Below are 26,992 nucleotides of genomic sequence, written 5' to 3'. Positions count from 1 at the left end.
AATTGCCTTAAAGGAATGTTCCGGGTTCAATACAAGTTATGCTCAGTCGACAGCATTTGTGGCATATTGTTGATTACCACAAAAAAATTATTTTGACTCATCCCTCCTTTTCTTTAATAAAAGCAAAAATCTGGGTTAAAATGTGAAGTGTAAAGTGAGACACTTACAATGGAAGTGAATGGGGGTCCATTTTTTAACGTTAAAATACTAACTTTTTCAAAAGTATAGCCACAAGACATAAACGTGTGTTAACATGATTTTCGTGTGATTAAATATCTTACTAACCTTTTCTGTGTAGAGTTATAGCCAATTTTACAACTTTGTTACCATTATGATGTAAATTTAATGCAAACCCTAAAACAACTGTAAAAATGATGATGATTAAAACAACTTTACAGCTCAAATAATACAGAAGTTTTAACAGAAGAATTAATGTAAGTGCTTTTATAAAAATATAAGCTTCACATTTCTGCCTTTTAAACCCTTCAGAAATTGTCCACATTCACTTCCATTGTGTCTCACTGTAATCACGATTTTTGCTTCTTTTTTTTTTCTTTTTTTTTCTCTTTTCTTTAAAAAAGCAAATCTGAGGTTACGAGTCTCCCACAATGGAAGTTAATGTGGCAAATTTTTGGATGGTGTAAAAGCAGAAATGTGAAGCTTATAATTTTATAAAAACACTCAACATTAATTCTTCTGTTAAAAGTTGTGTATTAGTTGAGCTATAAAGTTGTTCAGATTGTTTTTTACAGTCATTTTAAGGTTTACGGCATTACTTTGTCATGGCAACGAAGTTGTAAAATTGGATATAACTTTACCCTATAAATGTTCATAAGAAATTTTTTCTCACTAAAATCATGTTAACACACATATTCTTTACATCTTGTGGCTATACTTTTGAAACAGTGAGTATTTTAATGTTTACAGATTGGCTACACTCACTTCCATTGTATGTGCCTCACCGTAACCCAGATTTGTGCTTTTTTTTTTTTTTTTTTTTTTTTACAATGAAATGTAAACATATATATAAAATCAACATTTAAACCCCATAACCCCCTCCTCCCCCCCACACACATACATACACACTACTCTCTCCACACCCCACCCGTGATCCCTCCAAAAACTCCTACCCCATTTCCGAACAAACTTGTCCAAGCCACCCCGTCTTCCAAATGACACCTCCTCATAAGCTACCACCCTCCCCACCTCCGTGTACCACTCTGGATATGGGGGCGCACCACTGACCTCCAACCCCTCAAAATAACCTGCCTGGTGATCATCACACATGTCAGAACCCAGTTCCCTATATGGCCATCCCCCACATCGATGACCGCCCCATTGCCCAGAACACAAAGTCTGGGGCAAAATGAAACCTGAGTGCCCACCACATCACACACAAAATTCTGAACCTTTGACCATAATTTCTGGATCTCGATACACCACCAAAAAACATGGGCCATGTCTCCATCCTCCGATTGGCATCTCCAGCAGGTGGGTGTGTCTTTAAGACCAAGCCTATACAGTCTAGAGGGGGTCCAATAAAATCTGTGCAAAATTTTGAATTGTATAAGATGCACCCTTGCATCACTAGATGCAGACTTAACGTTTTTAAGAATCTTAGCCCACACTCCTTCCTCCAATGCCAAGTTGAAATCTTTCTCCCATACTTTCTTGAGAGAAGTTAAGGCTCCATCCCCCATACTCTGAATTAACAGGGAGTAGTACACTGATGCCTCAAGACCTTTTCCAAAAGCCGCAATCACCTCTCCCAAAGCATCTGCCTCCTTAGGGGGATGTGTGCTACTCCCAAAAATAGTGCAAAGCAGGTGGCGCAGTTGTAAATACCTATAAAACTGAGGTCTGGGGATCCCAAAATGTTGGACCAAATTTTCAAACGATCTCAACACACCACTTTCATATAGGTCACTGAGTGTAGCAACCCCCCTCACAATTCACTCTGGCCAGCAGAAAGGAGACTTGCCAATACACAGTCTTGGGTTCTGCCATATGCTCGAGGCAGCATTTAAATAAGTGTCCAATTTAAACAATCTGGACACTTTAGTCCATACCGAGTGTAAATGCGAAATAACGGGGTGTAACTTTTCCGATTAGTTTGATAGAGATGCTTTATAATGGCGAAATAGGGGCAAGAACTGCCTGTTCAATAACAAACCAGGGAAGGGCTCTCTCAGGTGGAAGTGACCAGTGAGCCAAATGTCTGAGACTGGACGCATAGTAATAAAACAAAATTTTGGGTAGGCCTAGCCCTCCTTTGTCTATCAGCCTATGTAACTTATTAAAATGCAATCTGGGACGTTTACCATTCCAAATGAAGGACTTCGCTATGCTATCAGATACCTTGAAATAAGAGAGGGAGACATCTACAGGGAGAGATTGTAGCAGGTAGTTAAATTTTGGAATACAATTCATTTTAATAACATTAACCTTCCCAATCATCAATAAATGTAATGAAGCCCACCTGCTGACATCGCTCGAAAACCTTTTTATTAAAGGGTCAAAATTAACTCTAACTAAATCAGACAAATTTGCTGGGAATAAAATCCCCAAATATTTAATGCCCTGTTTGGGCCACTGGAAGGCGCCCGGCTGAAAAGCCGTTACTGGGCAGTACGCTGTCAAAGCCAAATCTTCGGATTTAGCCCAATTAACTTTGTATCCTGAGAACTTGGAAAAGGAATTAATAATTCTGTGGAGGCAAGGCAAAGATCTAGTAGGTTCAGAGACAAATAATAAAATATCATCTGCGTGAAGCAGAGGTTTATGCGGCACACCTTCCGCCACCACCCCTGGAAAATCATCCTCCTTTCTTATCGCAGCTGCTAATGGTTCCAGGGCAAGACAGAACAATAATGGGGAAAGAGGGCAACCCTGCCGAGTGCCCCTATTCAAAGTAAAATAATCTGAGATTAATCCATTTGTTTGTACCACTGCTACAGGGTGTCTATAAAGTAACTTAATCCAACCAATAAATGTACTCCCGAATCCGTACATTTCCAAAATCTTAAAAAGATAATCCCATTCTACCATATCAAACGCCTTTTTGGCATCAAGTAAGATGGCAGCGATTGGAGATTCATCATTCGCTACTGACCACATGATATTGATGAGATGCCTGATGTTATCAGAAGAGCTGCGGCCCCGAATAAACCCCACCTGATCTATATGTATAAGAGATGTCATAACTTAATTGATTAGCCAAAATTTTTGACAATATTTTTACATCTAGTTGGATCAGGGAAATTGGACGGTAACTTTTACACTCGCTTGGATCTTTGTCCTTTTAAAGAATCAGACTGATCCGGGCTTGTGTCGTGGTTGGAGGAAGTTTTCCGTTCTTTAATGATTCAGTATAAACTTCTAACAAAAGTGGAGCCAGTTCTGTAGCATAGGATCTAAAAAATTCTGCGCCAAAACCATCTGGCCCCAGAGCCTTGCTAGTAGGTAGGGACTTAATTACCTCGTCAAGCTCCTCCAAGGTTATCTCAGAATCAAGAGAGTTTTTTTGCTCAATCGTCAGTTTAGGAAGATCTAATGGTTCCACAAAGTTTCTAATATCTTCATCAGTAGACGAAGATGTGGAACTATAAAGATCAATATAGAATTCTTTAAAGGCATTATTAATATAATGGCTGAGGTAAAAATTTCACCACCAGCAGATTTCACTGAGGGAATGGTAGAAAAAGACTCTCTCTGCTTTATATATCTAGCCAAAAGCTTCCCTGCTTTGTCACCCGACTCAAAGTATGACTGTCTTGCCCTGAATAACCAAAACTCCACTTTTCGCAACAAAGTAGTATTATACGTATATTTCAATCGGGTCAATTCTCTGAGGCCATCAGCTGACATATGGCGCTTCAGCTCTGCCACTGCACATTTAATATTTCCTTCCAACTCCACAAGTTCTCGTGCTTTGGATTTTTTGATGAACGCTTTAAGTGCCTCCCAAGCCACGCCCACAGAGGATACTGAGGACCAGTTGGTCTCCATATAAACATTGATTTCAGCCTTTAACATTTGTTGGAAATCAGGATTTTGCAGAAGGGATACATTAAGGCGCCAACTATATGATTTCTTTTTCTCTATATGTGGCATCACCTCTAAACTCACCAGGGCGTGATCTGACTAAAATGTTTCCAATTGAGCAATCAACAGCAAATGAAATTAGGGATTTGGATATAAAAAAAAAAATCTATTCTAGAATAAATCTTATGGACTGATGGAAAAAAATGTATAGTTCCTTCTGAATGGGTTCAAAAGTCACCAAATATCCGAAAGACCAAGATTTTTACACATCCTGTGAAGCATCGGTGTTGCTCTAGAGGGCTTACACACTTTTGCTTCACTATGATCAAGGACTGAGTCCATCAAAAGATTGAAGTCTCCTCCCAATATTATATCATGAGGGATGCCAGCGGTTTGCAACATCCCTTCAAGATCTATAAAAAAGCCCTGATCATCAGCGTTAGGTGCGTAAATATTAGCCAAAATCAACCTTTGCCCTTGAATTTCAACTAAAACAATAATTACTCTTCCTAATTTATCTTTAATCTGTTTGAGACATTTGAATTGTAGATGTTTATTTACCAATATAATGACTCCCTTGCTCTTATTTGTGCCAGCACTAAAGAAAACATGTCCACCCCATATCTTCCCAAATTTTTCAGCTTCCTGCGGGGAGAGATCTATATCATATTTCTTACGTTTAAGAAAAGAAATAACCTTCCTTCTTTTTATGGGGTGCCCCAACCCATTCACATTCCATGTGGAGAGAGATAGTACACTCATATTAACAACTGACATGTTGATATAATAGAAAAAATAAATTTTGTGCCAAAAACAAAATTATGGAGACCACATTCCCCATTAGTGAAACAATCAACCCCCGAACATCTCCCCGAACAAAACAAACAGAAAAAAGAAAAATGTGCGCATTAACCCCGCGCACGACAGCGCCAACCGGCGACAATCCCTCTAAACTCAAAAGGTCCACAAATGCCCACGAGTCCCCATGACAACTTTGCCATCGGATTGCTAAATTTTGCAAAATTACATAACAGAAAATACTTTTTGAAATAAACCGTCAATAGGAAGAATGAACACAAAGAATATTCATTCACAGATCTGTCTCAAAGATGTGATCTTCCACAAAACAAATTCCAGCTGATATAACGAATGTTCAGTGAGCCAACTGTTATGAGTTCAACGGATGACGTAATCATTCCAATGTCTCGTAAAAAAAAAAAAAAAAAATCAACAAAACAAACCACAGCCAGCAGGAGGAGTAAGCACGAAGAACGAACAGATGAATCAACAGCTGTTCCAAAGGAATGTTATTCAACAGAACAAGCTCCAGCCGCTAGGCGGAACCAATACAAAAAGAAACAAAACCGACATCCCGGTTCCCCCGGATGATCGAGTTAATTCACTCAGAGGCTGCATAAAAGTATATACACTATATTGCCAAAAGTATTCGCTCATCTGCCTTTAGATGCATATGAATTTAAGTGACATCCCATTCTTAATCCATAGGGTTTAATATGACGTCGGCCCACCCTTTGCAGCTATAACAGCTTCAACTCTTCTGGGAAGGCTTTCCACAAGGTTTAGGAGTGTGTTTATGGGAATTTTTGACCATTCTTCCAGAAGCGCATTTGTGAGGTCAGACACTGATGTTGGACGAGAAGGCCTGGCTTGCAGTCTTCGCTCTAATTCATCCCAAAGGTGCTCTATCGGGTTGAGGTCAGGACTCTGTGCAGGCCAGTCAAGTTCTTCCACACCAAACTCGCTCATCCATGTCTTTATGGACCTTGCTTTGTGCACTGGTGCGCAGTCATGTTGGAACAGGAAGGGGCCATCCCCAAACTGTTCCCACAATGTTGGGAGCATGGAATTGTCCAAAATCTCTTGGTATGCTAAAGCATTCAGAGTTCCTTTCACTGGAACTAAGGGGCCAAGCCCAGCTCCTGAAAAACAACCCCACACTCCATTCATCACTCCAGAGAACGCGTCTCCACTGCTCTAGAGTCCAGTGGCAGCGTGCTTTACACCACTGCATCCAACGCTTTGCATTGCACTTGGTGATGTATGGCTTGGATGCAGCTGCTCGGCCATGGAAACCCATTCCATGAAGCTCTCTACGCACTGTTCTTGAGCTAATCTGAAGGCCACATGAACTTTGGAGGTCTGTAGCGATTGACTGCAGAAAGTTGGCGACCTCTGCGACCTATGCGCCTCAGCATCCGCTGACCCCGCTCTGTCATTTTACGTGGCCTACCACTTCGTGGCTGAGTTGCTGTCATTCCCAATCGCTTCCACTTTGTTATAATACCACTGACAGTTGACTGTGGAATATTTAGTAGCGAGGAAATTTCAAGACTGGACTTGTTGCACAGGTGGCATCCTATCACAGTACCACGCTGGAATTCACTGAGCTCCTGAGAGCGGCCCATTCTTTCACAAATGTTTGTAGAAGCAGTCTGCATGCCTAGGTGTTTCATTTTATACACCTGTGGCCATGGAAGTGATTGGAACACCTGAATTCAATTATTTGGATGGGTGAGCGAATACTTTTGGCAATATAGTGTACCATGACTTACACAATCTGTCAGCTTTATAAAAGACATCCTTTGTGTGAGCATGTAGATATTTTGCAGTCAACCATAGTGTCCACTCTCAATCTGTCCGGGAACTTCTTTAAGGAAAGTGTTATTCACAAAACAAGCTCCAGCCGCACGTCGGAGCCAACGCAAAAAACCTAAAATGTACCTTCGTTTCTATTCTCAGTTTGACGGGAAACATCAGAGCAAATGAGTTCTTTTTCTGATGTAAGAGTTTCTTGCATTCCTTGAACTGATCGTGTTTCTCTCTTGTCGAACTCGCAAAGTCCGGGAACAAGAAAATATTATGGTTCTTCCAAGAAAGCTTCCCTTTGCTCCTCACCTGGCGCAACACAAGATCTTTATCGGATGATCTCAGAAATCTGGCCAGAATCGATCAGGGCCTATCTCCCTCAGCATATCTGTGAGCTGGGACTCTGTGAGCTCGCTTGATTTCCAGCTTGTGGCCTGTTATGTCGAGCAGACTCGGGAAAAACTTGTCTAGGAATTTCACCATATCTCTGCCCCCCTCATGCTCTAGAATTCCAACAATTCGAACGTTATTCCTGCGGTTTCTATTCTCAAGATCTTCAAGCTTTTCAAGGAGATGTTCCAAATCAACTTTGGTCGTGGGCGGATTAGCGGTTAATTCCCTCTCTGAAGATTCCAGAAAATCGATTCATTTTTCAACATCAGTCACTCTTTTAGCTAACTCAGAGAAGTTTGTTTCCATCGCCGTTATCGATCAACGTATTACAGCGAGATCAACCAAGTCAGCAAGAATCTCCGTCAACATCACCGACATGTTGGACAGTTGATGCTGGATCTCCTCTCCCGCCGCGACATCCATATCGGGTGGCCGGTCTGTAGACCTGTCGGGGCTTTCATCCTGAACACATAAGTGTCTTTTAATGTCTCCAGAGCCCGAGGAATTTGACTTCTTTGCCATGTTTTGCAACAAAGGGTGGGGTGTATCAAATTTCACCAGATTATAACATGAGAATAATCGAAAATTCAGCAAAGTGCGCAGAGCTCGTCGCTCACACGTCCTCTCCTTGCATGGCGTCACGTGACCCACACGATTTTTGCTTTTTTAAAGAAAAAGAGGAACGAGTCAAAATAAATTTTTGTTTTAATCAACATTATGCCACAAATGCTGTTGATTGAGCTTAACTTGTAAAGCACATGTTTGCTTTGAAACTTTCTGTTTGTAAAGCTGATGGCAGAACATAGTGTTTTGTGCTAATGTACAATTACTTGTTCAAAACTCGATAAAGATCCAGTGCTATTCAGAACAGATAGTTCAATTTAAGTAAATTTAAAAAGTCATCTTTATGTAAGGGGTAATGTGCAGCCAGCCAATCATTCTTGTTCCAAAAAAGCAAGATGCCGTGCAACAAATAGATCAGAACAGAGGTGTTTCGATACGATTTTACAGCTGAAGTTCTTTTTAACTTGACATGGCGTCTGAAACTATTCAGCAAAAACAGCAAAACAGTGGTAAAAGACATGCATCTGGTGCTTGTTTACTAAGGAAATCTATTTAAAAACATATCGGGCACATGACACAGCACTAATTAAATGTTCTCAAAATTACCTCTCAAATAAGTAGCCTTTTGTTTCAGTTGATTGTAGGTAATTATCCAGTGCTCTGTTTGTTCTCTGTTCTTAAGTGACCCGGTACTCTTTTCCTGTGTGAGAAACTGCTGCAAATGGACCTTATTCACAGCAGCGCCATCTGTCTCTTCAGTGGGCTTGCAGTTTAAAGTGTTTTTGGATCGTTCCACGGACAAAACATTGATAAAATATCTGTCCAAGAACATTCAGTATACAAAGAAATCCAGACAACATGAGTTGTGGAAAATCAGATGTGATCTAGGAGCTTTATACAGCTTTATACCATTTGTGCCATTGTAGAGACTGTAAGTCTATCCCTCACAGCCTCGTTGTAATTCCCATTAAAAATCAAAGATGAGGCTATCGTGAATAAGGTCTATGATTCAGTGAATGTGTGGTCCGAATGAATCGGACTCAATTGCAAATCCATTTAGTCCGTTTTGTTAACCCATTTGAGCCAATTCACCGAAAAGAATCAGCTTAAAAGAATTATTAATTTGCTAATCGGGCATCGCTAGTTCTAATTCTACACCGCCTACAGGAATACTGGACACACGTCAAGTGTTTCTCAGGTAAGTCGAGTATTTTTGGTACGCACAGTGCACACAGCTGTGCAGCTACAGGTGCCACTGTTCCATATCACCCTCACTTACTCTACACCTTTTGACATACAGTTTTAGTGAATTTTATTTCATATTTCTTTTAAAATGCTAAAAATGACACATTGTGAATGATAATCTACCAATGTTCCTACAGCTTGCGTCATTGATCCCTGTAGTCCAGTTTAAACAAGCTGAAGTGAAGATCTGTAGTCCCTTCCTATGACAGCATTAATGAGAGTTGAATTGTGTGTGTGTGTGTGTGTGTGCGTGTGTGTGTGTGTGTGTAGTTGGAGAAGTGTTCTCAGGATTTGGGCTCCAGCACAAAAGCTGTCAGCTCTGCTATCGCTCAGCTCCTCAGTGAAGCTACACAAGGCAATGAGAATTATACAGGTAACTCACTAAACATCTACACCATGAACTACTTTTGTAATCAAAGGTTATAATCAAAAACACATCTGTTCTTATGTGTCATCTTTATAAAGCCAAAAGTATACTTTGGTTTTAATGTGAATGCTTAGCGTCTATGTACAATTGAATGCTAGCCTTTCAAAGTATACGACTGCTATGAGATACTGGACTATTTCTCTTCAGGAGTTTAGACCCATAAAGATGTCTTTATATTCCTTCAGACAGGAGTTACACAAATGCAGGTATCTCCTGACCTCCTCTCACACTCTTGATGCGAACATCCATTATTGTTGTTTCTAAAGTTCTTCAGTTCCCCTGAAGTTTAGCAGTGATTACATCTTTACATAACAACATTTTGTTTTTTCACCCAATTTGGAATGCCCAATTCCCAATGCACTTTTAAGTCCTCGTGGTCACGTAATGATTCGCCTCAACCTGGGTGGTGGAGGACGAATCCTCCACGTCTGAGACCGCCAACCTGCGCATCTTATCACATAGCTTGTTGAGCGCGTTGCCACGGAGACATAGCGTGTGTGGAGGCTTCACGCCATCCACCGCGGCATCCACGCCCAACTCACGACCCATCACACCGAGAACGAACCACATTATAGGGACCATGAGGAGGTTACCCCATGTGACACTACCCTCCCTAGCAACCGGGCCAATTTGGTTGCTTAGGAGACCTGGCTGGAGTCACTCAGCACACCCTGGGATTCGAACTAGCGAACTAGCAAACTCCAGGGGTGGTAGCCAGCGTCTTTTACCACTGAGCTACCCAGGCCCCCAGTGATTACATCTTTAGTGCTTCTTTGTGAAAGCAATGACTTAATTGTGAGTGTTGCCACCTTGTGGACCCACTAATTAGTGCAAATAATTCCAGGAGCATGTGCATACTGCACGGTCAGTATGTGTGGATAGAAAAATGGGCTGCACGCATTCAGTTCTTGAGCATCTGCTAATGACTTTAATTACACCAACTCTAGAAGCATGTGGCAGGGAATTAATATCATCACGGACTTCAAAGGGAATAAAAACTCCGCCATGAACACCGCTGCCTCTCTCCCGGATGAGCTTAATACTTTATATCCTAGTTTCGAGGGAAATAACACTGCCCTTGTGGAGAGAGCTCTCGCGGCTGAAGCTACAGAGGTTAGTTCACTCTCCATCTCTGTAGCGGATGTAACCCGATCTTTCCGACGGGTGAATATCCGTAAAGCCGCGGGTCCAGGCGGCATTCCGGGCCGCGTCATCAGAACGTGCACTAATCAACTGGCTGGTGTTTTTACAGATATTTTTAACCTTTCCCTCTCCTTGTCTGTGGTCCCCACATGCTTTAAAATGTCCACCATTGTGCCTGTACCAAAGCAATCCAAAATCACTTGCTTAAATGACTGCTGTCCTGTTGCTCTGACCCCCACCATCAGCAAATGCCTTGAGATTACATTTGCTCTGTGCTGCTCTGTGTCACTAGACTCACTGCAGTTTGCTTACCGCAACAACCGCTCCACTGATGATGCCATTGCATCTACAATACACACTGCACTCTCCCACCTGGAAAAAAGGAACACATATGTGTGAATGCTGTTTGTAGACTACAGCTCAGCATTCAACACCATAGTGCCCTCCCAAGCTTGATGTTAGGCTCTGGGCTTAAACAGCTCACTGTGCAGCTGGATCCTGGATTTCCTGTCAAGCAGACGCCAGGTGTTTAGAATGTGCAGCAACATCTCTTCATCACTGACCCTCAACACTGGAGCCCCGCAGGGCTGTGTTCTGAGCCCACTCCTGTATTCCCTGTACACACATGACTGTGTGGCAACACATAGCTCCAATGCCATCATTAAGTTTGCTGATGATACGACGGTGGTAGGTCTGATCACTGACAATGATGAAACAGCCTACAGAGAGGAGGTGCAAACTCTGACACGCTGGTGTCAGGAGCACAACCTCTCCCTCAACGTCAGTAAGACCAAGGTGCTTGTGGTGGACTTCAGGAGAAAAGACAGAGAACACAGCCCCATCACCATCAATGGAGCACCGGTGGAGAGAGTCAGCAGCTTCAAATTCCTCGGTGTCCACATAAAAGATGAACTCACATGGTCCATCCATACTGAGGCTGTTGTGAAGAAGGCTCACCAGCGCCTCTTCTTCCTGAGACAGTTGAGGAAGTTTGGAATGAACCGCCACATCCTCACACGGTTCTGCACCAGCTTTCTTTCACCCACTGTTGGACTTGTGTATATGGTTGAGTGACAATAAAGGGACTTGATTTGATTTGATGACAACATTTGCATCATGCATCCTGTACACAGATGCCTAGTGTTCGCGTCTGACCGAAGTATACTTTACGTTAATTGTAGTAACCCTTACAAAAAAATCTAAACTAGCCGCAAATTTGCCACAGATAATTTTCACATGCAAATGAGCTTGTGATTCGCCGCAAATGTTTGTCAGAAGTTTGCAACTCTTCACCAGTAGTGGTGAACCTCCGGCAAACCTTTGGCAACAATGGACAATTTGCCACAAGTTTGCCGCAAAGCTCATTTGCATGTGAAAATGATCTGTGGCGAATTATCAGTGAACTCTCAAGTTTTGTAAGGGAAGTGTTATACAGCGCCTCCTGCAGATAGTAAATTATATGCATCTGTCCCTGTTGTGACAAATGCTGTATACAGTGGGGACTACAAATCTGAGACCTAGTGAACATGCTTGTATTTATTTTAAAATAATTGTATTCTTTTACTTGTATTTTTTCCTTTAACATTTTTCATTACAAATTATGTTATCAGCATAACAATTTGAGTGAAATGTTGAATTGATAAATTAATTGAAAGTTTAGAGATAGACCAAGACAAATGTGTGGGCCGATACACATATGCAATTATTTAGAACAACATCTGCCGATACAGATAGTTTGGTGGTTCTGCTTTTTTAGGCAACCATACTGACATTTAATTACACAACCTGAAGTGAAGAGTATGTAGAAAATGTAAATAATTGAAGAAATGTAAATAATAATAATCCATGTCTCTGTGTGTTTTCCATGTTTCATTGTAAAAAAAAAAAAAAAAAATCACTTTATTATTTCTAACATTAACATTCTTAACTCACATTAACTGCAAGTAATTCCACAAAAGAAACACTTTCTTTCACACACAGCACGAGTTGTAGGCAAATTGTCCATTTTACTGCCCCCTTTTGAAAAGACATAATCGGCCCTTATCATTGGCTTCATCTCTAATGAATTTGAAAATGTCTTGGTATTTGGTGCATCCTTTTTGCTATAATACAAGATTACAGTTGAGCTGCCATGAACAAAATCTGATTATCCATGTTAACATCGTCAGTGTTGCAAATTTGATTACATTAGTGGCCAACAATGGTTTGTAATCTGAAAGCTTTATATCCAGGTATAAATGGAAAAAAATTCCAGATTTTTTAACCCCACTGTAAAAATCATGGTTGGTAACCAAAAACTCATTGCATCATCATTTACTTACTATGAGCACCCTCAGTATCTCCTAATATCTGTGTTGTGTGTGTTGTGCAGGTATGGCTGCCCGTGACGTGGCTCAGGCTTTGCGTTCACTGGCTTCAGCTGCTCGTGGAGTGGCAGCCTCCACTGAAGACCCTCAGGCCCGTAACGCCATGCTGGACTGCACCAGTGACGTCATGGACAAATCTGCCAGCCTCATCGAGGAGACCAAGAGAGCCATCGCCAAACCAGGAGACCCCGACAGCCAGCAAAGACTCGCTCAGGTGTAAAATAATAGCTCAAAAGAGGGGCTTGAAATTCAGGAAGGAAGCCTCCCTTTTCATTGCTGATGGGAGATCTGCTCCTCTGTAGCATGAAGTGCTCATTAATTTGGAAAGAAAATTGCTTGTTGTGTGTCTATGATTAGTATCAGTGTCTCTTAAACACTCTGCTGATGACTGGAGTGTGTGTGTGTGTGTGTGTATGTTTGTTTCAGGTAGCTAAGGCTGTGTCTCAGGCACTCAATCGCTCTGTCAACTGTCTGCCGGGTCAGAGAGACGTGGATAACGCCATCAGAACTGTTGGAGAAGCCAGCAAGAAACTGCTGTCTGATAAAGTGAGTCCCTCTTTTACAATGTCATGAAATATTATGACAAATACCATCCTATACCTGCCGTTTTTTGACAAACAGCACAGTTGTATGATCATTTAACTGTGCCCGCCCACTTTTTCAGCCATCTCATTAATTTTTTCCATAGGAATTTCATGGAGTACTTCATAAAAGGAATTAAAGTAGTTCATAAGCCATGAACCAAACCAACCAGCTCCAAGTAAATCACAACAAAACAGAAAAAGTAAAAAAAAAGTGAGGCAAAAAAAAGTGTTTGAAAATTGGACAAAAAAACAAAGTACTCTGTACTTGCCGTCTTTCATGAGGGAATGAACTACAATTCCATTAAGCATTGTAAATGACACAATTCCATCATTCACCACATATTTGGAGTGGACATTTGCTGCAGATCTGTTTTGGTTCTCATTGTTTTCAGCGCTTCACTGATTAGTGGATCTTTATCAGCTGGATCATATAATGAAGTGTAGTTCTTCACCTGAAATTCCACTTAGAAACAGGTTTTTTTTTATTTATTTTTTTAAGTTGAGATAATGGCTTAAACAGAAGCATATACCATCGATTAACAACCTAGGAGCTAGGTCTTTCTTTAAATGTTTATAAGACATAGTTAAAAATCAATTCCCCTATGGAGAAAATGAATGGGATTTGTTGTGCTCTTTCTCATCCAAATAGACAAGAAAGAATTGGCCCCAAAATAATTTTGAGAATCTTCTTTTCAGCGCTGCTCAGCACTGTAGTGCTTCTGTTTGGCACTTTGCACAGTGATGAGAATCTGTGCATTTGGGAAAATGAAGGCTTGTTTCAGAGAACTATGTGAATTAAATTCAATGCCTATCACAGTGACAGAGAGCTGTACAAATCAATTATTATTAGAGAAACAGTTAATATTCAAAAACAGTTCTAGTGTGCTTGAGGTTTAAGGGTTAGTTAGTGTTTCTAGTGTATTACAGTAACTGTTGCTATTATCCCTCTGATCTTCATGTGTCTTCAGTTCCCGGTGAATGGGAAGAGTTTTCAGCAAGCTCAGGTGAATCTGAACGAGGCCGCAGCCGGTCTGAACCAGTCAGCCAATGAGCTAGTGCAGTCTTCACGTGGCACCACGCAGGATCTGGCCAAAGCCTCTGGAAAGTTTGGCCAAGACTTCAATCACTTCCTACAGGCCGGCGTAGACATGGCTGGGCAGTCCCAGGTACGGAAGGACCCATGAATAATTTGGCAAGACTTAAAATTTTACAAATCTGCAGTTTTTCAGTCGGACAATGTCCTGGTAGAGTTATTCGACAGTTCATGGGTTGATAAGTGGATATGTGAATGATTTCTCCTCTCATCTCTTCTTGTAGTCTAAGGAGGACCAGACTCAAGTGGTCACCAACCTGAAGACCATCTCCATGTCCTCTAGCAAACTTCTACTGGCTGCTAAAGCTCTGTCCACAGACCCCAACTCACCCAACCTGAAAAACCAGCTCGCCGCCGCTGCTCGGTCAGAATTCTGCCATCCATCTCTTGTTTTTCAATGTACTGTTTTCAAACTTTGCTAAGACCTGCCCCATTTAGTTACTGTAGCTAACTTGGTCAAACGTACTGCCGCTTGTTCTGCCGTTGGAAAGCATGGAGAGCGAAATTGGTGTATTACCTCAGTAGTTTTTAAATAAATAACATTTAGATTCACTGTATCATGTTTTGTCACCAAAATGTGTCCATTATGGAAGAATGTACATTCCAAAAGTAAAATTAAGCCAAGAAATAGTGAAATATCGGGTTCACTAGACGATTTGCCAGATATGTAAAATAACAGCCATTTGGCATGAACAAAGTGCCTGAAACAAAGTTTCCTGAAGGGTTTATTTATTCAATAATGACTGTACACCACTTATTAAACATGCTTATTACATGGCAACTTACCAGTTAAATAAATGAATGGGCATTACGTATTTGTTCTGAATTTAATAAGTATTATTTTTTATGTGAGAAGAAGATTAGCGCAGATTGATACAGAAGACATGGAACTAGCACAGCTATGTAGAAAGTTGCTTGCCTGACAAAACAGTCAATTATACAGATCAGTAGCCATTGTACTTAAAGAAATAGTTCACCCAAAAATATAAATTCTCTCATCATTTACTCACACTTATGCCATCCCAGATGTGTATGACTTTCTTTATTCTGCTGAACACAATTGAAGATTTTTAGAAGAGCATCATACAATTCAAGTGAATGGTGACCAGAAATCTGAAGCTCCAAAAAGCAGATAAATGCAGTATAAAAGTAATCCATAAGACTCCAGTAGTTTAATCACCATCTTCTGAAGCCATCCAGTTGGTTTTGGATGAGAACAGACCACAATAGATGTACTTTTTCACTGTGCATCTTGCCATTGCAGTCTTTAGGCATGATCATGATTTCTAGCTCAATTACACTTCCTAGTGCTTGATGCATATATATGGCGCTATAGGAAGTGTAATCGAGCTTGAAATCGTGATTGCCAAGGAGACTGCTGTCAAAATGTACAGTAAAATAGGAGTTGCATTTTGATCTGTTCTCTCAGGGTAAATTATGAGAGAATTTTCATTTTTGGGTGAACTATCCCTTTAAATATTTGACCACAGAATGCCGTGATCAGAATCAAATAATTTTGTGTAAATATAGAAAAACGAAATATAATAAGGCGCCTTTCCATCATTTGGCCTTATGTTGGAAAAGCGCCTATAGAGTGAAGATAAATCAGGTGTTCTAAACTATTTCAGCTTTATTAAAAAGAAGCTGCGCTCTTTTCCAGAACATAGTGAGCTGTCAGGTGTGATGTGTTTGTCAGGTTAGTGTAACAGACATTATACACACAGCTTTTCTACTGACATACATTACATAAGTGGGATGCTTGCTTTTAAACACATTTGTGTCGGAATGAGCACTATTATGTAACGGACAACTACAGTACCTGTGTGTATCACTGCTGCTCTCTCAGGCGTGTGGGATTACTTGGCTATACTTAGGAGACAAGTCAGTCCCCAGAAGTGAGCAAAATATGACACTTGGAAAAACAGTATTAAATAAAATAAATGTATGTATGTCTTTTTGTTTGTTTTTATTCTAAAAATGTAAAGAGTTATCTTTTAGGGTTTGGGTCAGGTCTATGGTATGTCCCCATGTTAGATAGCTAAGTAAATGTATGAATGTGTGTGTGTGCGTGTTTGAGGGAGATATGAAAAGAAACATGGCCAGTTAATGGCTATTCACAGCTCATGTTCCTAAACTCCCATCACTCAGAGAGAGAGAAAGCGAAAGAGAACTAGTGTGTGTCAGTGCGTGGGACCACACGTGGGTGGATTGTTTCTCACGGCTTCTCTCCCTCACACTGTTCCTTCCCTCTCTATCCTCATCTTATCTCTCTCTCTCTCTCTCTCTCTCTCTCTCTCTCTCAGTGCGGTGACGGACAGTATTAATCAGCTGATCAGCATGTGTACTCAGCAGGCTCCGGGACAGAAGGAGTGTGATAACGCTCTGCGCGAGCTCGAGGTGCCTCTACTCTCTCTCACTTTATCTTTCTTGTGTTCATCCTCTGTGTTCGTCAGTTTGTGTGAGTGACTCGCTCTTGTATACAGCACTCATGCCAAACACTGATCTGTGCTTTTGTGCCATGACTTGTTCCTATTATATAATTTACAAGAAATTATTTTGCTTTTGGAAATCTTTGCTTGTATGCTGTAACATATTTGAACATGCATTATGTGAATCCTGTTACGTTTTCTTGGTTATTTTGCACAGCGTGAAGAGGAGGTCATAAATCCTGAGTGGCTTATTGCTTTTATAAAATGACAACAACAACAGTATGATAAAAGACAGCAATGTTCAATAAACAGTAACATTTATCATTAATAATCATCGGAATAAGCATTTTCTGCCAAGTAGTATAGTTCATTAATTGTTGGAGTTGTTGGAGTGGCAACGTAGCAATTTTAGTTTAAATCTAGAATGTGTGGTCAACAACTACGAACATGACTCTATGAATTTATAGTCGGAACTATCCTTTTTTTAACAGTTTTTATGTGGTTTTTGTTGCGTACTTTTGTCAGAATTAGTGTAATTATGAGATGACAACTTGGAGATTCTACTTGAAGTTGTTCATGTCCTCGGACCTCGAAAATTATTTGTTTGTTTGGCAACACTCATAACACCATAACGGAAACGTGCAGCTTATAAATATCTAACAAAATATTAAACAAAATATTTAATCACTACATTAATTCACCTCTATATGTTTTTGTACAATGTTTAAGAACAACAACAACAACAACAACAAAAAATGCTTCAAGTAACAGTAGCTATAATAAAATGGTGTATTAAACAGAAACATAACCATATACAGTATATAGTAAATATAATGTAAACTACTATTAACTGTTGAGGCCGCTGCCATTTTGGTTTTGTTTGACGTCGCTACAGTGTAGTGGGAGCTTTTATAAAATTCAGAGTTTAGAACTTAATTACGAGTCATTACGAATTTTATTACTACGAGTTCTACGAAGATGTGAATCTTGTAATTTTGATCATTCTGACATGATGTTAACACATCACTGGAAATGTCGGCAAAGCTATACTTATGTTTTAATTAGTGTTTGCAAGACAACACTGACATTGATATTCCTCAAGCATTCTGGTACGGGTTTGCTCTGAACCTTCAATCTCAAGTATTACACGTCAGCAAATAATTCCACTCAAAACGTGCGCTGATTGTTGTGTGCAGCCGACAGAAACAAGATGCGTACTTGACAACTAATCTGTCATGACAACGGCAATTAGCATTTTATTTTCACAGAAGTCTAAAACCTAAAATGTTTAACTCAATTTTTTTGCTTCCTTGTAAGCACTGGTGATTCACTCTGGAAATGCAAATGAATGAGAATTGCTTTAAGTTCAGCACATCCTTTTTTATATATATATATATCTGTTTTGTGGATTGTGTATGCTAACTGTGTGTGTGTGTGTGTGTGTGTGTGTGTGTGTGTGTGTGTTTGCATGTGCAGACGGTTGGAGGAATGCTGGAGAACCCTACAGAAGCCGTCAATGATCTGGGATACTTTGACTGTATTGACAGCGTGATGGAGAACTCCAAGGTAATTCACTTTAAGATTTTTATTGCCAATCAAACCATCATACAGCATTTAGTTTTATGTTTGTGTGTTAATTGTTGAGGTTGTGTGTTTTTTTGCAGGTTTTAGGTGAGGCCATGGCTGGGATTTCACACAATGCCAAGAACAGTAACTTACCGGAGTTTGGAGACTCCGTGAGTTCAGCGTCTAAAGCGCTGTGTGGCCTCACTGAAGCGGCCGCTCAGGTAAAAACATACTTTTTACTGAACTGCACTGCATGAGTCTAATGAGACCGTGTTTAAGGAAATTCTCCAGTGCCCTGATGCGTCAAACAGTTACTGGATTGCATCAAATGAACAAATACACACATTTGTTTTTTTTGTTTTTTTCACTTTAGGAAATGTTCTCCTTATGCTCTCTTTAGTCCTGTTCAGACACAGTTAGTTTTTTATTATCTGTTATTTACAGGATTCACATATTGATTGGGACAGGATTGGGTTCTCTAGTTTTTACAAAAAATCGAGTGCATATTGTCTTGATGTGGGTGTTACAATACGTCATGTGCTCTGGATTTGTGCATCAGGAAACCTATTGAAATAAATAAGATTTATATATTAATATATATTAACATTATGTACATAATAAAAGGAATTAATTAAGGTAAGGATAATACCTGATACTGCTGCAGTCAATAGAGTGGCCCTTCTGAACAGTCCATGATTGGACAGTCCTTATTGACTTAAAGGAATTGTTCATCCAAAAATAAAAATTCTCTCATTTATTCACCCTCATGCCATCCCAGATGTGTATGACTTTCTTTCTTTTGCAGAACACAAAAGAAGATTTTGAGAAGAAGGTCCATAGAATGCAAGTGAATGGGTACCAACATTTTGAGGCTCCAAAAGCACACACAGGCAGCATAAAATTAATCCATATGACTCCAGTGGAAAAATCCATATCTTCAGATCCAGTGTGATGATAGGTGTGGGTGAGAAACAGATCAATATTAAAGTCCTTTTTTACTATAAATGTCCACTTTCACTTTCACATTATTCTTCTTTTGTTTTTGGCGATTCACATTCTTCTTGCATATCGCCACCTACAGGGCAGAGAGGAGAATTTATGGTAAAAAAGGGCTTGAATATTAATCTGTTTCACACCCACACCTATCATATCACTTCAGAAGATATGGATTAAAACACTGGAGTTTTATGGATTACTTTTATGCTGCCTTTATGTGCTTTTTGGATCTACCATTCACTTACATTGTATGGACCAAAAGAGTTGAAATATTCTTCTAAAAATCTTTGTTTGTGTTCTTCTAAAGGAAGGAAGTCATACACATCGGTGGTGGCATGAGGGTGAGTAAATGATGAGAGAATTTTCATTTTTGGGTGAACTGTCCCTTTAATTTTCTTTTTAAACCGGATGGGATGCCAGCAGTGCTTAAACCTCCACCTGTTATTTTGGAAATTGCAGATATAAAATATCTTACTTCGGAAGGTTTAAGGCATTTGAGAAAAGTGGAAAAAACCTATGTATGCTATTATTTATATACTTTTGACTAGTTTGGATTTCTGAGGCATTCACAATCACACCATGCACATTTATTTTCGATTAGGTTCACAATTTAACCGTATTGACTTCATAGACTCAACATTGTATTGTAATTTTAGAAATTACATTAAAATATCAGTGCCTGCGCTTTTTAGATAATCAGTCTATGAATATTTTTACTATTATTCGGGAGTGTCCATTATTCATTTTAAAGTCATTATTCATGCCTTTATAAATAAAGTATTGGGCTTCGGGCACATCCCTACTGATCAGAATCAGAGACACTGAACATCACTGGACCTGAACTCATGTTCTCATTCTTTCAAACATGTTCACTGAGTGCTCGGTTGATGTGTTACTCATAGGGGGCATATCTGGTGGGCGTGTCTGACCCAAACAGTCATGCTGGGCAGAAGGGTCTTGTGGACCCCTCTCAGTTTGCCAGAGCCAAACAGTCGATCCAGATGGCCTGTCAGAACCTCGTCGACCCAGCCTGCACCCAGTCCCAGGTAACATCTCCAGTCACACCTGGGGTGAAGACCAGGGCATAGTTTACTTGTTTAGAAAAGGCACTTTTAGATTTGACAATGGCCGATGTGTATGTGATGGTTAACAATTTAATTGTAGCAATTGAGATATACAAATATACACCAAAAAAAAGTTTCCACAAAATATTAATAAAAAAAACAATATTTAATAAAAATGCAATATATATTTGAAAACAAAAATTGTTTACTATCCGTTGACATTGGCTCTTTATAGATTCTGGAACACAAGGGAGAGATAATGCTTCTGTTAATCACAGTTATCGGCTGATGCTGATATTCGAACTAAATATTGGTCTGACCGATATATCGATCTTTAACTAGATATTATATTTCTCAGGAATAGGAAATCAATGACTAAAAATACCCTTTTGACCCAGTTTTTAACCCAGATACAGATTTTGCAGCATTTAATCCTAAAAACACCCCAAGTAATTACAGCTAACCTGACAAAATGATGTTTGACACACTTTTATTTCCCAAGGTCCTCTCTGCTGCCACTATTGTTGCCAAACACACCTCAGCCCTGTGCAATGCCTGCCGTCTTGCCTCCTCCAAAACATCCAACCCTGTTGCTAAGAGACAGTTCGTCCAGAGTGCCAAGGAGGTGGCGAACAGCACCGCCAACCTCGTCAAGTCCATTAAAGTGAGTTCTAAAACTAGAGAAATGCCCCTTTACAGTGTTGATGTGTTTGCATGATGGTGATTGTTAACAGTGTCTGTTTGTGCTGTAATGTCAGGCTCTTGATGGAGCCTTTAACCAGGAGAACAGGCAGAAGTGTAAGGAAGCCACTGGACCGCTCATTGAGGCTGTGGATAATCTGACCGCCTTTGCTTCAAACCCAGAGTTTGCCAGCGTACCTGCACAGATCAGTCCAGAGGTACCTTTTCTATAGTTTTGACAGTTCACCATGATAAAACACACTCAGTGTCTGAATAATCGGACTGCCTTTGAATCAAGGCACCTTGAATCTTTCTAGCTTCTCTACCATAACCATGTGGTTAAACACTTCAATACAAGTTATGCTCAGTCGACAGCATTTGTGGCATAATGTTGATTACCGCAAAAATGTATTTAGACTCGTCCCTCCTTTTCTTAAAAAACAAAAAAGCAAAAATCTGAGTTACAGTGAGGCACTTACAATGGAAGTGAATGGGGCCAATTTTTTAACATTAAAATACTAACTTTTTCAAAAGTATAGCCAGAAGACATTAACAATATGCATGTTTACATGATTTTAGTGTGATCAAATTGCTTTTCTGTGTAAAGTTATAGCCAATTTTACAACTTTGTTGCCATGACAATGTATTGTCAACAAATAATGTTGTAATGTTGTTAAGTAATACATGAGTTTTAACAGAAGATTTAAGTGCTTTTATAAAATTATAATCTTCACATTTCTGCCTTTAAACTCTCCAAAAATTGGCCCCATTCACTTCCATTGTAAGTGCCTCACTGTAACCTCCATTTTTGCTTTTTTTAAAGAAAAGGTGGGACGAGTCGAAATAAATTTTTGTGGCAATCTATTATGCCACAAATGCTGTTGATTGAGCTCAACTTTATTCAACCCGGAACATTCCTTTAAGTTAAAAACAACAAAACTCAAAGCAGTAAATCTAGTGATATAAAACCGATAGTTCTGAATTTTTAAGTCCCCCTAGAGGACAGGTAGAGAATTTTTCTGAAATAGTTCTGCGTTTCCTCACTATAGCTTGCACTTCCTTGCAATTATTTGAGTTCCCTCGCAATACTTTATCCATCCCTTACAAAAATTGACCATGTTTATTTTTTTATACAAAATGTTGTTGAACTATTCTATTTGTAGTACAACCATAGTAATCACAAAACTTATAATGGTTTTACTATAGTACTGTAAACCTGCATTAACCATGTAACCATTTTATTAAGCAAGAACCATGCAAGTACATGTACTGTACCACAAATTAACCATGGTGTTACTGTAGTAAAACTAACCCAATTTTTTTGGGCGGATGATTAGTATTTGTATTGCCATAGCTTGGGTTTTCTTGGGTCTCTACAATATTAATTGTGGCTACACACTTTGCTAAAGTAATCATGAAGTTACATTCACATGATTCGCACTGTTTTGAACTCACATTAAAAGTACTAAAGTGAATGTCTTATTTTGCTTTTAGCGCTGGCACTGCGCAAGTAAATGATATTTTATCCAAATTGTCCAGTATGATGGTTTTCCTGTATTATTACTGTATTATTATTTCAAAACATTTATAGAAACACTTTCTATCAGATGTTTTAAACTTATGTGGCTTTTTATATTTTTATCGTTATAGTACGGCCTACATGGAGCTTACTGTTCAGATCAAATTGGCATTTAAATCGCCCATGCCTACTGTCAGGATTTTTATAAAAATGTTAATGGCATGAGCAAGCTGTAGGCATGGTGCATTTTGTTATTTAAATATTACAATGTCAAATTACTCTAATGTAAATTCAGAGTTGAAATAATTTAGTATGGTTGCCCAATATGTTTTTTTTTTTCTACTGCCACAGATATTTACCCTGTGCTTTGATTTGCTGTGTGTGTTATTTTGTTAATAAAGTTGTGTTGTTTGTGAGTGTAGGGTCTGGCAGCGATGGAGCCCATCGTAGCAGCTGCTAAGACCATGCTGGAGAGTTCTACAGGTCTGATCCAGACTGCCCGCTCACTGGCCGTCAACCCCAAAGACCCACCCAAATGGTCCGTGCTGGCGGGACACTCCAGAACCGTGTCTGACTCAATCAAGAAGCTCATCACCAACATGAGGTATTCGCACAACCTTCAGAATACAACACAGACCTGTCAGAGGAGGTGTTGAAGTAATTGTACAAGGTGCATTGTTAATAACGGCGCTCTTGTGTGTTCTCAGAGAAAAGGCTCCGGGACAGAGGGAGTGTGACGATGCCATTGAGGCTCTGAATAACTGCATTCGTGAGGTGGATAAAGCTTCACTGGCGGCCATCAGTCAACAGCTCACACCTAGAGATGACATCTCGCATGAGGTAAGACGACAACCATAATGAACTAGAACAATATCTTTAATAGACGATGTTTTAAAGGAAATTAGTCATTGTGCTTTGCTATGGTGCTGTAAACCTTTATACCAATAGCTGATTTTTTTTATTGCATTTTTTTATGATATGGTCCTTAACAGATGGTGACAGATATTAGAAATCTATACTGTTTTGCACACTAAGTGAAATTACATGCTTCCCATTACATCATACATGAAAACATTATAATGCCCAGTAGAACGGCACTTTGAAACCAAAAAGTATTTAATTTGTAAAAAAGTTCTGAAATTGTATGGTTTTAATATCAGGTTGATACTGATAATTTTTAAGAAAAAAAAAATGAAAACAAAAATGATGGCTGGAACCAATATAGTCACAGATAAATTGTGCTCCCAGAGTTAAAACTTTCAAATAACTTTCATTAAGCATTCAGTAATATAACATTTGTTAATACTATTAGGGTAAGTTCTTGTAAAATCTGAGTTACAGTGAAATTGTGTTTGTGTTCATAGGCTCTTCATGAGCAGATGGCAGCATCCGTGCATGAGATCAGTAACCTGATTGAACCGGTGGCCGTCGCAGCTCAAGCTGATGCCTCTCAACTGGGTCACAAGGTGAAACCACTCAACCCACATTCAGTGTAACTGCTAAACTATCTCTAGATGTGTCTCAGTGGGTCTCAAACTGTGGTATGCTACAGTATTTTGGGTTCTCGTTGTTTTTCCACCGCTTGATCTAGTTCCATGTGGAACTAAAACCTAAACCAAACCATGAAGCTTTTTAGTACCTGCTCCTGAGGTGGTAAATTAATTGCAAAGTAGAACTATTTGGGTGGAGTCAGAACAGCAAATGCTTCTCGTTCTTCGAGAAAATGCATAATCAGCCATCAGACAGCCGATACCGTAGGGCTGGGCGATATGGCCAAATATATTATCACAGTATTCTTTTTCATATCGTTCGATATCGCTATTTATCACGATTTACATTCACATTTTCCCATTGCGCATTTTTTTACATTTCCAAGTTGGCAGAAGAAAAGCAGAAAAAAAAGTAAATTCTAAACAGTCAAAATAGTCTCTACAAAACTGCAATGGGTCTGAAGGATTAAATAAAATTATTTAATTTTGCAAAAACAGCACCAACGCATTCATTTTTGGTGATTTTAGGAGCATAATTTGAACATTTTATTTAGTAGTCTATATATATTGTGTAGCATTAATAAATAGACTAAAAACATATTGTCACTTTTTCACATTACGCAGCACAAGATGAAGTTTATCAAAGTTACCTTTCTCAAAAGCCTGCTGTAGCAGTATCATGGTACAATGATGGTACAATATGGTAAAACCTTGGTATTTTTATTATATACAGTAGGCCTATATCATGGTATTTATATGGAAGGCTACTCCAAAAAACATGGTATTGGTTTGTTTTTGGTACTTTTAAATGCTTTCATGAAATGTAAGTGTTTTGATACACTTTTATTTAGAAAGTATCTTTACCTGCAGTAGACGATCGTTCACAGGCTGCACTTGCACGTGATCTTCATCATTGGCAAATGATTGAAAACAGCTGCAGGTTTTGTTTAAATGAATTGTAAGTAAATATTCACTTCATTCAGCGTTGTTTTTGTTCTCTGTCTTCTAAAGTATCCCGTTACTGTTTTACAGCGTGACAAAGAGCTTCAAACGACTCAGCCCGCAAGTTAATTGAGAAGAACCGACTCAAAAGACTAATTAATTCACGCATCAGGCATCACTTCGATTCACGAGCCCCGCACTCGTGAGTCTGTGGCCGTGTTCACAGTGGCATACTATCCATACTACTCTAACTGTTTTGTTTTTGGTTTTTTTGGCAAACACAGGTATAACAGTAACAGTAAGAGTAGTATGATAGTATGACATTTAGTACACTGTCTATTTGTTCTGTGGGGGTGCCACAACACGTCATCGGAACACACAGGGCGCATTTTGTTCGACACAGATTGAACACATACTTATTGGCTCGGTAGATCAGCGCCCCTGAAGCGATGCCGCCCTAGACACTTGCCTATGTCGCCTAATGGGTTGACCGGCCCTGACCCCTGGAGTCGTGAGTTCGAATCCAGGGCGTGCTGAGTGACTCCAGCCAGGTCTCCTAAGCAATCAAATTGGCCCGGTTGCTAGGGACGGTAGAGTCACATGCGATAACCTCTTCGTGGTCACGATTAGTGGTTCTCGCTCTCAATGGGGCGCGTGGTAAGTTGTGCGTGGATTGCGGAGAGTAGCATGAGCCTTCACATGCTGGGAGTCTCCACGGTGTCATGCACAATGAGCCACGTGATAAGATGAGCGGATTGATTGTCTCAGAAGTGGAGGCAACTGAGAATTGTCCTCCACCACCCGGATTGAGGTGAGTAACCGCGCCACCATGAGGACCTACTAAGTAGTGGGAATTGGGCATTCTAAATTGGGAGAAAAGGGGATAAAAAAAATAAATAATAATCATCTGTTCATTTTGAAGCATAATGACACCATATAATATTTACATTGAAATTATATATTTTTATATTTCTTTGCATTCAAATAACCAAGTATGGGGGCATAGAAGCTAGGGATGGGCACAAGTACTCGGGTACTCGGACGTGGCAGCAATGATGGATCATGAAAACGATGATCGATGGTGATCATGCATGATGTGACTTTTCACTTACTTTGAAATTCAGTGACAATTACCTGACAACTAAACATAAACGTGTCAAAGAGGGAGTTTATTTTTAATTTTGAGATTGATTACGTTGTGATTTTGAGGGGTACGTTGATTGTCAGGGACGTCTCATAGCAACCAAACTGATACGACGCTGCAATGCTATCGTTACTTACTTTGACTCGTTAATAGATATTATTTAATAAAAGTGAATGTTTGTCACTGACTGTAAACCTCCCTGCCATGGGTGACATAACACACCTGCATCTCGACGAAATGGGAGTTGAAGATTTCTGCACGAGTTTCCAAGATAGAAGTCCGACATAATATGTCATTCCGTTGCACTTTCCCCAGTTGAAAGGTGGAAATTCAGACTCTCTGCGTTGAGTCTGCTGGATCAACTATAGTTCCCGCTGAACTCTCAGTTGTTGTAATAGCACGTTCCGTTTGTTGTTGTCGAATGTGCCATGCAAGTAACCATCCTGTTTTACCTCCATATTCATAAAAATTTTGTTTCAACTTCAAAACTTTGGCTGCAGCTCTGCTTGCTGATATTTCATTATATTGGGCCCTGAGTAAAAGTAATTCTCTACTGTGTCCATAACTTTCTGAAAAATATCACTTTCTAATTTCTTGATCTGATCTTCTAATTGTTTCATTTCTTGTCTGGATTTTTTGACTTTTGAACTGAAAAAACTAATAATATGACCTTGAATAAAAGCTTTAAATGCTTT

At 39.6% G+C, this 26,992-nt stretch overlaps 1 protein-coding gene across 2 annotated transcripts in view; it reads left to right on the top strand.

The window, feature by feature from the left end:
- tln1 (talin 1) overlaps positions 1-26,992 on the top strand; it is a 197,848-nt gene that overhangs the window by 108,457 nt on the left and 62,399 nt on the right. For both annotated transcript variants that reach the window (XM_051683214.1, XM_051683215.1), the window contains 14 exons: positions 9,124-9,226; positions 12,795-13,003; positions 13,216-13,335; positions 14,342-14,539; positions 14,691-14,830; positions 16,770-16,863; positions 18,372-18,461; positions 18,560-18,682; positions 20,360-20,503; positions 21,024-21,185; positions 21,280-21,420; positions 23,144-23,325; positions 23,429-23,561; positions 24,086-24,187. In XM_051683214.1, coding sequence (XP_051539174.1) covers positions 9,124-9,226; positions 12,795-13,003; positions 13,216-13,335; positions 14,342-14,539; positions 14,691-14,830; positions 16,770-16,863; positions 18,372-18,461; positions 18,560-18,682; positions 20,360-20,503; positions 21,024-21,185; positions 21,280-21,420; positions 23,144-23,325; positions 23,429-23,561; positions 24,086-24,187 — 1,941 coding nt within the window. The remainder of the gene's footprint in view (positions 1-9,123; positions 9,227-12,794; positions 13,004-13,215; positions 13,336-14,341; positions 14,540-14,690; positions 14,831-16,769; positions 16,864-18,371; positions 18,462-18,559; positions 18,683-20,359; positions 20,504-21,023; positions 21,186-21,279; positions 21,421-23,143; positions 23,326-23,428; positions 23,562-24,085; positions 24,188-26,992) is intronic.

Source organism: Myxocyprinus asiaticus, chromosome 42, assembly GCF_019703515.2.
Source record: "Myxocyprinus asiaticus isolate MX2 ecotype Aquarium Trade chromosome 42, UBuf_Myxa_2, whole genome shotgun sequence".
NCBI classification, from domain to species: Eukaryota; Metazoa; Chordata; class Actinopteri; order Cypriniformes; family Catostomidae; genus Myxocyprinus; species Myxocyprinus asiaticus.
Note: the sequence above shows the minus strand (reverse complement) of the source record. Positions and strands in the feature narration are given on the sequence as shown.